Source organism: Ctenopharyngodon idella, chromosome 9, assembly GCF_019924925.1.
Source record: "Ctenopharyngodon idella isolate HZGC_01 chromosome 9, HZGC01, whole genome shotgun sequence".
Classification (NCBI taxonomy): domain Eukaryota; kingdom Metazoa; phylum Chordata; class Actinopteri; order Cypriniformes; family Xenocyprididae; genus Ctenopharyngodon; species Ctenopharyngodon idella.
This window is the reverse complement of record NC_067228.1, coordinates 38,172,736-38,183,821: the sequence shown is the minus strand read 5'-3', so window position 1 is coordinate 38,183,821 and position 11,086 is coordinate 38,172,736. Positions and strand designations below refer to the sequence as shown.

The following is an 11,086-nucleotide window of genomic DNA, read 5'->3' as shown; positions in this document are numbered from 1 at the left end:
TGGAACAACCACGGTTTGAGAATGTAACGACACCAGACACCCATGCAGATTTTGTTCAAGGCTGCTTGGAACAACAAGGACAGAGAACCACTTCAATGGAAGAGATCTTTGAAGAACAGCAAATGAAACTTCTTCAGGCACCAGCATCAGAATCAAGCATGCAGGAGGCACCAGTGTTTGACTGACCAGAGTTGTTCCTCAAAATCACTACACGTTGGACAGTGCTGCCCTAGAGCGACTTGTTGAACAAATTAATCCACTTGGTGGTTCAAGGGGACAACTCAGAGTGGATGTCTTTCGAAATGTTTTGTCTTTTTTGACGTCTCTTAATCTCTAACAGTAAAGTAAAAGAAATGGTTATTCCTGTAAATAAAAAGTTCCAGGCCATGCCCCTTAAAGCCCCATGCATAACAACACATCTTCCCCCTTAAGAGAAATAGAAAATTAATAAAATAAAGCAGAGAAATGACAAAACACTTTTTCTCACGTTCTGCATAATAAATGTCAACAACAACAACAAAAATATAAATTCAATACAACTCTGAATCACTTTCAGTTGTTTTTCTCTTCTTGTTTTCTTTCTTTTTACCACTGGAAACTGAACAGTCCTGTAGTCAAACTCATAACTTCACATAACTTCAATTAATCTTTCCAAAAGTTTAACATTTCTTTTCGGTCTTTGCTTGACCACTGTCTCAGGTGCTGTCTCGGCGACCTGTCCAGCCTCTGCAACCAGATACTCAGAAGTTGTTGTTAGATCACTTGTCTCAGTCTCAGAGCTTTGCTTAGGCCTTAAGTCAATTCTGTTCTGTCGTTGTCTTGATCCACCCTCCCTCAAAATCTCATAAGACCTTGGAGCAATTAGTTTTTCCACTTTGCCCAGCTGAGACTAGATACCTGTGTTATTGTCTCTTATTTTGACAGTGTCACCAGGTTTCAGTGTTGTCAGTGGCTTCGCTTTTCTGTCATACAGTCTCTTTTGTTTGAGTTTTTGTTTCTGCTTGAAGCATTTTACTTGACTCGAATGTGCAGTGTCCAGAAGTGACTGCAGTGTCTCTAATGGGCAAGTTTGTTCGGATTCTTCTCCCCATGAGCATTTGAGCCGGGGAAAAACCCGTTCTCCAGAGGTGCACTTCTGTAGATCATGCAACTTTTTTGAAAGTCTTCTTTACCAGCATGTGCCTTTCGCATGAGTCATTTTACTATTTTCATGGCATTCTCTGCCAGTCCATTTGATTTGGGGTAATTAGGACTGGATGTATCATGATGAAAACCCAGTCCTCAGAAAACTTCTTGAATTCACTACTGGAAAACTGAGGCCCGTTGTCTGTAGAGACTACACAGGGGACACCATGGCGAGCAAACGTGGACTTCGTGAAAGCAATGACAGCTTTGCTAGTCGTAGACTGTAGTGTGGCCACCTCTGGGTAATTAGAGTAGCAGTCAGTTACAACAATGTGACTTTTCCCATCATACTCAAATAAATCTGCTCCGACCTTGTAGTAAGGCCTACTTGGCACAGGATTTGGAAGAAGTGCTGCCTGCTGTCTGGCCTGAAGGTCAAACAAAGCTCACATGAGGTTGTTGACTGTGAGATGTCCTGATGAATCCTGGGCCAGTACATCACTGCCCGTGCTGTCCTTTTGCACTTTTCTTCCCTTAAGTGCCCTTCATGATTTTTTTTTTTAACATTTCTTTCCTTAGGCTCACTGGGATGATGAATTTGCTGCCCTTGAATACAATGCCATCCACTACAGTGAGGTCTGATCTGCAAGCCCAGTAATGCCTAATTCTCACGGAACAGTCTTTTTTTTCTCCTGGTCATCCTTCTTGAATAGCCACCTTCAGTTCTCTCATTGTTTCATCCTTTTCTGTTTCATGTTTTATCTGGTCCATCCTGTCTGCAGAAACTGGGAGCGAGGCTACCACCATGTCCACATAAGCTTTGATTTCAGCACAGCATGTTTCTGTTTTCTCTTGTCTATCTACAGCACGGGACAGGGCATCAGCGGCAAACAAGAACTTGCCCTGTGTGTAGATTAAAGTCACGTCATATTTTTGTAAGCTGATGAGCATTCTCTGTATTCTTAGGGGACAATCATTCAGCAACTTGGCCATAATGGGAACCAGTGGTTTATGGTCAGTCTCAACATTGAATACTCGACCATAGACAAATTGGTGAAATCTCTCGCATGCATATGTAATGACTAGCAATTCTTTTTCTATTTGCGCATATCTTGATTTTATAGTAGATGGTGCTCTGGATGCATCAGCCAAATCATTCCGATGGTTTTATGGTATACCTCTGGAGCTGAGAGTATGCCGTACGGTAACCGCTGAAACCTGTATCTGCCCTTACAGGTGTTGAAGATGCAGAGTCTTGATGACACCTCATCTAGCTTCATCTGCCAGAACCATGAGGAGGCGTCCAACTTGCTAAACCATTTTGCCCCTGCAAACTGAGACATAATTTCCTCTCGAGTGGGTAACTTAAAATTCTCTCTCTTAATGGCTTTATTTAGATCTCTTGGATCGAGACAGATTCGGAGCTGACCGTTTTTCTTTTCAATTATATGCAATGAGCTCACCCAATCCGTGGGCTCTTCTGTCTTTGCTATCACACCCAGTTTTTCCATGCAGAGAAGTTCTTCTTTAAAGGTGCTGTATGTGATTTCTCAAATTCGTTGTTGAACACTTGATATTTGAAATCAAACCAAACAAACCCACCCCTCTCTTCATTGCTCCGCCTCCAAAACTCACACTCCAATCCTAACCACCCTGCTCCAAGTCCGTCTCGAACCCCGGCCCGATCACTGCTGGCATGCAAGGCAAATACAAACTACACAAGAGTAAATACAAACAAGAGTTTGTTGTTAATCGCCAACAGAACAGCAGCTCCAGACAATCAAAGCCCAGTATTTCTTACATGATAAGGAATCAAAGCAGCCTCCACGTCTGTTTTCAGGCCTCTGCTCTTAGCTCTCTCCAGCGCTGGAAAGCTTTTCTAATATAAACGCAGGTCCTAAAGCATTTTGCCCAGTCATAAACCTTCATTCCAGTGATATTCTTTTGAGCTCTTTTGTATTGAGTCCCATCTCTCGTTCTGCAGTTTTTTTTTTCTTCTTATTTTCAAATCTCCCTCTTGCTCGTTCTCTCTGCTGCCACACTTTCCACATGCATAGTAATTACTCGATTCTGTTCGGATCTTTCCTTGTTTATTTTTATTTTGTGGTGGCTTTGTGTGTTTGAGAGCATACACAGTTTTATCTTGTTTGTTAAGTTCTTTTGCTTCTGCGTGAGTAGTCTCAGCATGTTTACAGCTCTCTCTAACGTAAGATCTTGCTCGTGCAGCAGTCTCTCTCTTACGGTGTATCTTTGCGTGTTGGACTGAGAAGAGCCACTGAGGAGGAGCTTGCTGCATATGAACTTGCTTTATACTTTTAAGGATTATGTTGATGCTCTTCCTCCTAAAATTCAAAGGGCTTTACATATTAATAAAAACTACAAGGTTAAGTTTAAATGAATTCTGTTCTTAAAAGCACCAGCACGTTTCTCTGTTCAGAACACACATAATCCTATTGTTGGGCACTCATTTATCATTAAAAGGAGAAAGACTTTAAATTATTTATAAATTAAATTCAGTTGGGATTTTTTTGTATCTTTAATTTGTTTAGTGAAACATTGGCACTAGATACAGGTGGCATTGCAGATACAACCATTAATGGTGTGTTTTCTTTTCATGCACACTGGGACAGCTTCTTGTTCACTGAACCTGGGTTTAACTTGCTTCGACATTTAAATTTAAACTGTATGCCTTTGTTGAAATAATAATAATAACAATTCTTCTTATTAATTATAGGTTAAAAATAAAGACACCACAGACAAAAATTTCTTTGTGTCAGCAAACATTTAATGTATACACATCATTTGATGTACTTTCAATTCTCAATTTTTGGAGAACTTGCTTGGAAGCAACAATATGAGATTTTAATTCCTTGCAACCTTGGTAAGATCTTCTCACTGTGACTCAGTATTCCTGGGAAGTAACAGACAAGATAAGTTACATGACATTCACAATCATTATCAGTTTTAACTACTGTAGATCCACACATAACACAAACTGACTCAGAGATGTTCACAAGTCTTTCATCTGAAGTCTGAGTCAAGTCTGGAGTCTTTGTCATGAGTCCGAGTTGAGTCTCAAGTTATTTCATGCCTTACTTTAAAAAAAAAAAAAAAAAAACCCTGAAAAAAAACATCATACTGAAAAATCCTATTTTTATCCTAGTTGTATTATATAAACAAAAAATATGATCTTCTATTATCTGTTTTGTTTGTAATAGAGGTACTAAGACATCTAGCCTGTTACAATCCATTACAAAGTACAAAATCGTTCTGGCAACTAGACGAGTAGTCATTTTCAATACAGTTGTTAAGTGGACGCAAGATGGCGCCAGTCACGGTTTACAGAAGTTTGTTATATAGCATAGTCACTGACAACAATAATTATCAGAAAATATCAAACCTCCGAATGTTTCCAGCTGTTTTAAGTCAGTAGTAAACTTTAAGTTTAAAGGCTAGATTTTTTTTTTTCCATATTTTAACAGCCTGGCAATCCAAAGGAGCCATGCAGCTATACCACAGTATTGTAATGTGACTAACCTTTGTGGATGCGATGTCTAATAAAATTTGATGCTGTCGTTCCAGTGTCTCTAATTGTTTTCCCACATTCTTTGCATCTAGCCTGACTTGACATGTTAATAAAGCCAAATATGAGAATATATGGCACGGTGGCTCCCGTCACGTTTCATGGGAGTTTTATGACATTTCAGAGTTTACACACAATACACAGGAGTAATATTATGAAACCATTCAAACAAATCATAAATTCTTTCTTTATGATATCAGTAGTTAGGGATAAAATACTTGAGTTGTTTTTGAAATATTCATGAGTACTTTTTGTCGAGTCAAGTCTGAAGTAATTAGATCAAGTCTGAAGTCAAGCCTAAAGCCTAAAGTGGAAATGAAACTGAAGCCAAGACAGATCATTAAATTAACAAAGTGGAAAAACCTACTGTCACCCACTTCAACAATCTAGCAGTAGGAAAAAGGATGTATTTACAATGAAGCATGTTGTAAATCATTACCTGGTTTAGTGCCACATTGACCACTGTAGAGTCTCTGTTGCAGGTGGCTTTGCAGGCAAATCCTGAGATACAGATGGAGATGATGAACTGAAGGATGGAGAACAGCAGCAATATTCCGTTGGTCCCCCAGATCATTGGGGATCCTTCTCTAAAAATACAAATCAAATATAACTGTTATAAAACAAATAAAAACTACTTAGGTGTAGCGAATTAACTCAAAGGGGAAATATTAATAATTATTCATAACTCATTATGATTATTAATTATGATTAATTATGAATATGTGAATCAGTTAATCAGATTAACTTGATGTAGCTACATTAAAATTAATATTACAATCAATTAACCTGTTCGTCCAGTGAACACTCAGTTTTAATTGTTTATTAATTCTAAGAAATGTTCATTTCCAGGTTATGGAAAAACAACATTCTTATTGTACAGTACTACTCAGAGCATGTAGTCAAGATCTAAATCATTTAAGAGGCAATTTATTAGCAGACGGAGTCAGAACCAAACATGTATTGTGCACAATCTTTATTAACTAACTCACAAACACATAACTAAACTAACAAACACATAACATACACGCAGGTCACACACATACGTAGGTAAAAATGAGCAATGATAGAGTTGAACCGGAAGTGGGACCGGAAATGGAGCTATAGGAAAAAAGTCATAGACAATCTGGAAAAGAATCATCAGTTTCCGCAGTAATAAAACACCTTTGCTGACACGGGTGGTTTACAAATTAATACTAAATCGCTGTTTAGTGTTCAAATGTACGATACTTGCAAGATGCCTTTAGGTCGAGGAGCATCGGATTTGCAGGCTGAGGAGTCCTTAATGATTCAGTCCGAAGTTGTAGTCAGTATCTTCTGCATTGGATGAAGTAATATGAAACAACTTAAGCTGTTAATTTGACTCTCAGTGGGGAAAGAGTTCTTTCTCTCTCTCATAGATGAGCACATGGCTGGGTTGCAGGCCTAGGTCTACAGGCCTTCCAGGCCCACAGGCTTTGGCCTGAAGAGGCCTGGAGCAAAAAGGGGGTCTCTTCAGTTGTCCAAGAAGCAAGAAGGAGAGAGGGAGGGGCGTTGTGCACTGACTTTTAACCTCTGGTCAAAGTCACACCTCTTAGGGTTGACCTGACCAATGAAGATTTTGTATTTCCGGGCGACAACACGCCTCCTGTCAGGGCTTTTACGACCGAGCAAGATTAACTGGCTGAGTTTTTGAAGAAGAACTATTAAAGATTCTTGTAATACTGATGTGTTGCATGAGGTATCGACATATCGCATACACAAGCATTTAAATCTTCTCAATACGAACCCATAGACACTAAACATGGCATAATTGAGGTTACCTTAAATGTATCATAAAACATGTGAATACAATACTGAGTACAGTACAACAAACAGTAATAATGGATACCATTTCCTGGGATATGCATGTTAGTTTATAGAACAGTCTGTCTATAAATTAATGCAGGTAAGTGCTGTTTTCTGTGGGAAAGATGCAGGAAAGATGCAGGTTTTCTGTGTGTCTCTTTGTTCTCTGCTCTTCCATGTGGCAACCAACATTCTTTAGCGCAATAAAACTGAGAACTTCTCGGGGGATGGGGGACAGACCCCAGAGTGAGCTTTAAACCATTATTGGTTAACTATAACAAATAATTGTGTCTGATTTGTCTTAGTCGTTACATATGTAACTACTGTATATACAAGAAGGCATAATATGGCTTTTGAACACTTGGAACATAGTGCACAAGTGGAATGGACTACTTTGTCATTTTATAATACTTTTATGATGCCTTATGATGTCATTCCGAAGCATAAATTTCCAGTTGCTAGTCACTGTATTGCATATGGAAACGACTGGCCAGCACAATCTTTATTAATTATAAAAAGGTTCAATTAGTAAATGATGATATAATTGTCATTTTTAAGTGAAAAAAACAAAATTAAGCAGATAAAATTAATATAGTATTGCCACATTGTACATTTAATACCTTAAAATGGAAACAGGTGTCAGTGGAACTACCATAGTGTAACGCATGGTGTGTAGGCTGGCAGACGAAGTGAAGTAATAATCCAATACAAGGTTTTATTAACAAAGTTCCACCAGGCAGTGTTTACACACACATCAAACTGAAACGAGACTGGACACTAAACAGAACACAAGTAGGAACAGATATACATGGTGTAGATGATGAACTAATGATGCACCGCTGTGATGGTGAGTTAGTGTCCATGGTGACTGATGAGTGGTGGGAACATGATGGTGACAATGTGACAGTATGTCCCCCTCCGGCAAGGCATGCCCTCGTGCTGTAACAGAACATCAAAGGGAGGGCCGGAAGGGGTTCTAGAGGTGGACGAGGTGATGGTGCCGGAGGAGTGGTGAAGGGAGGACGACGATCCCCTGGCGGCGCTGATGGTGGAGAGCCGATGGCGCAGACCCAGAGCCTGGCAGTGATGACAGCCCACGGTGGAGACGAGGGAGGGAGGCAACAAGGTGTAGACAGGACTGTCAAAATCTGTTGGGCAACCAATGTAGGTGGAACCGATGGATCCCCGGAGCGCAGATGGAGAGCCGATGGAGCAGAGTGACATTGTTGGCCTCTGAGGCCTAGGCGACATCACAACAATGACTGTTGGAGAAGGAGCGCGATAACCCGAGGACTAAGACGAACCAGTGTGACTATGGACCGAGAAGAGTAAGAAGGGAAGGAGGAGCCCGCAGCAGCCATAGGGGTGGAGGAACGGAGCATAGCAGCAGGTCCACAAGTCCATGGCGGAGGTGGTAAGACAATGACCAGTGATGAGCCGCTGGGACGAGGGAACCCAGTTGAGTTGAAAAGCCGAGGGGGTCTGGTGGAGCCGAAGATGGGAGGAGCCAGGGCGGAGCTGCCAGGTCGAGGGGCCGAGACGGAGTGAGGCGATCAGAGGCGGAGTCACAGGATCCACTCCATCAGGCGCTGATGGAGGTTACGTGACCTGAGGCCTCAACGTCACGGCATGGCGATTCCGGAGACGGTGAAGGGCAGCAAACCTCCAGCTGAAGTGGGGGCTGGAAGGCTGGCTGGGAAGATCGGTGACTGAGGCAGAAGGAGACTTGGAAGGGTAGGATGAAGAGTATAGTCCATGCAAGTCTCTGTGCTGTCTGGCATCAGCGATGAAGGCTGAGAAACGGGGTGGGGTAGGGTGGGTGATGATACCTCCGCGCTGAAGTCTATCAGCCAGTCCTCAGTCCCAGACTGTCCTCCAAAAAAAACAACCCTATAGGTCATTTTTCAAGCACTTTATTACGACCTATATTTACATTTTAAAGTCATGTGCCCTCTAGCTGGCGTAAAAATAATGACAGTGTCATGTTACGTCTGTTGCCATGAAATGACGTATGACTGTCGTTACCAATCAAAATGTGTGTTCATTTAAATGCAATGTGTGGACTTTTTACACCATTTGTCCTATTTCCATTTAGCAAAACTCATTTTTTAATTAACAACTACACCCACACCACCCCTAAACCTACCTTAGTGATTTATAATGCATATACACTTTATGAGCACATGCGTTCCCTGGGATTGAACCCACGATCGCATGATCACATGATTGCATATTGTTATATATTGCAATGCTCTGCCAATTGAGCTACGCGAAACTCGAAATATGACGCAGATAGAAGGGAACAATGCATTGAAATGAAAGTGTCCTGTTGTTGATAGGGGGTACTGGTTGAAGAAAAATGTTGCTCAGTCCATATCTCCACCAGTTTCCCCTCAGCCTGATTAGATTCACTGGGGGCTCCTCCGGGGCGAGGTTCCGCGCAGGCCACTTGTCCTCGGGGTCTGGCTGACACATCGTAGCGGGCGGTAGCTCTCCATCTGCGGGGGACTCAAGTGATCCTTCCATGGTCGTAGGTGGTGGAATAGGCTCTGGGTCTGGGCTGTGTTCTGGACACCGGATGATGGCTTCTCTCCAGTTTAATCCGAGGTGTCTGGGAGGTCACCAGTGTGGTGAAAGTTCGCCCCGATCCAGAACATCGACTTCAAGGTCTCGGTGTTGTAGGGGCAGGTGAGTGCAAGACAAAAAAACTCCTTAGAAAAAAACAAAAAATCATGGCTCTCCTGAGCCACGAACACAAACTTATTTGCGCAATCCATATTTGGTCCGGTCTTCTGTAACGAGTGGTGTGTAGGCAGGCAGACCGAAGAAGAGTGATAATCCAATACGAGGTTTTTAATAACAAAGTTCCTACAGGCAGTGTTACACACACATCAACTGAAACGAGACTGGACAATGAACAGAACACAAGTAGGAACAGATATACATGGTGTAGATGATGAACTAATGATGCACCGCTGTGAGTTAGTGTCCATGGTGACTGATGAGTGGCGGGAACTTGGAACAAAGGAAACACGTGTGACGAATGGAAACCGAAACAAACAGAACATGATGGTGACAGTGTGATACATAGACATTGTAGCAACTTACATGGGAAAACTCTACTATTTCTATGCCCATCAGAAGAATGGCTATCCCTGCAGTTATGGCACCGATCACATTCATTATAAGAGAAGCTTTCACCTACAGGAAGAAAAGCTGACATGTGAAAAGTGAAATAGTGATAATAATGGTGTACACTTATGAAATGACCTGAACTAAATCTTTAAATATGTAAATTGATAATGAATCAGATATCCTTTTCAGATCCTTATTGTTCTAAGAAAGCCTAGTTTTCATTAAAAACGTAAATATAAAGCCATAGAAAGGTAGGAAAGTGCTGTGTTTTTTTGTTTGTTTGTTAGTTTGTTTGTTTTTGTTATTTAGTGTTTAGGGATGAAAATAAAATCTCAATGGCCTTTTACTTCATAGCCCCATTATACCCTATACTGCATGCAGTCTTTACTCAAAGAACAGATGACTAAAGCACTTTGTGCTTGCACAACAATTACTTGGGAATGTGAATAATAGTGTATGCATACATTAGAAACAATGTGACAAAAAAAAGATATCACCAACAGAATTCAGCACACTGTATGTACATACCACACACAGATCAAGTTTATTCTGAGCAGCAACAGACAGAGATCCAGCACTGATGTACTGAGAGAGAAACATGACATTTTTTACAGTTCATTCAGGAAATTAAAATTAGAGACAATAAAGATAAAACCATTAAATGAAACTTACAATGAAAGATCCCCAGTAAGTTATTCCACTTATGACAGAAATAGCTGGGTAATGGTAATTGTTGTTGATGTTGCTGGTGCGTACAATACCAAATAAGAAAATCACCACTCCAATCATTATCTGGACAGTCTAGAGAGGGCAAATATGGGTCAAGTGTTTTATATTTTCCATGATGGCATATCCTTCATGTTTGGATACAAACACACACACACACACACACACAGAAGAAGCTATATTAAAGGGTTAGTTCACCCAATAATGAAGTTTTTGTCATTTAGTACTCACCCTCATGTCGTCCTAAACCTGTAAGACCTTTGTTCATCTGCGGAACACAAATGAAAATATTTTTGATCTGATCCACACATAGGCAGCAACAACATTGCTCCTTCAGAAGGGTTTTAAAGACATCAAGAAAACAGTTGACGTGACTACAGTGGTTCAACCTTAATGTTATGAAGCGACAAGAATACTTTTTGTGTGCAAAAACAAAACAAAAATAACGACTTTATTTAACAATTTGAACTGTTGTCACACGCAGTTGACACCAGCGTTCAGCCGTAAATGCGAAAGTGCTGAACTGCGTTCACAACGTCAACTGCGTATGACAACAGTTCAAACTGTGAAATAAAGTCATTATTTTTGTTTTGTTTTGCACACAAAAAGTATTCAAAACAATATTAGTCACTTCATAACATTAAGGTTGAACCACTGTAGTCACGTCAACTGTTTTCTGATGTCTTTAAAACC

The 11,086-nt window shown here is 40.7% G+C and overlaps 1 protein-coding gene across 1 annotated transcript in view; it reads right to left on the bottom strand.

Annotated features, from left to right (window-relative positions):
- Window positions 1-3,891: 3,891 nt before the first annotated feature.
- Window positions 3,892-11,086, bottom strand: part of LOC127518763 (membrane-spanning 4-domains subfamily A member 4A-like) — a 26,269-nt gene continuing 19,074 nt past the window's right edge. The window contains exons 2-7 of the mRNA XM_051905876.1: window positions 10,340-10,468; window positions 10,196-10,252; window positions 9,651-9,733; window positions 6,840-6,882; window positions 5,148-5,315; window positions 3,892-4,036 (exon numbers count right to left, since the gene is read on the bottom strand). Of these exons, the coding sequence (XP_051761836.1) occupies window positions 4,028-4,036; window positions 5,148-5,315; window positions 6,840-6,882; window positions 9,651-9,733; window positions 10,196-10,252; window positions 10,340-10,468 (489 nt within the window). The 3' untranslated portion in view covers window positions 3,892-4,027. The remainder of the gene's footprint in view (window positions 4,037-5,147; window positions 5,316-6,839; window positions 6,883-9,650; window positions 9,734-10,195; window positions 10,253-10,339; window positions 10,469-11,086) is intronic.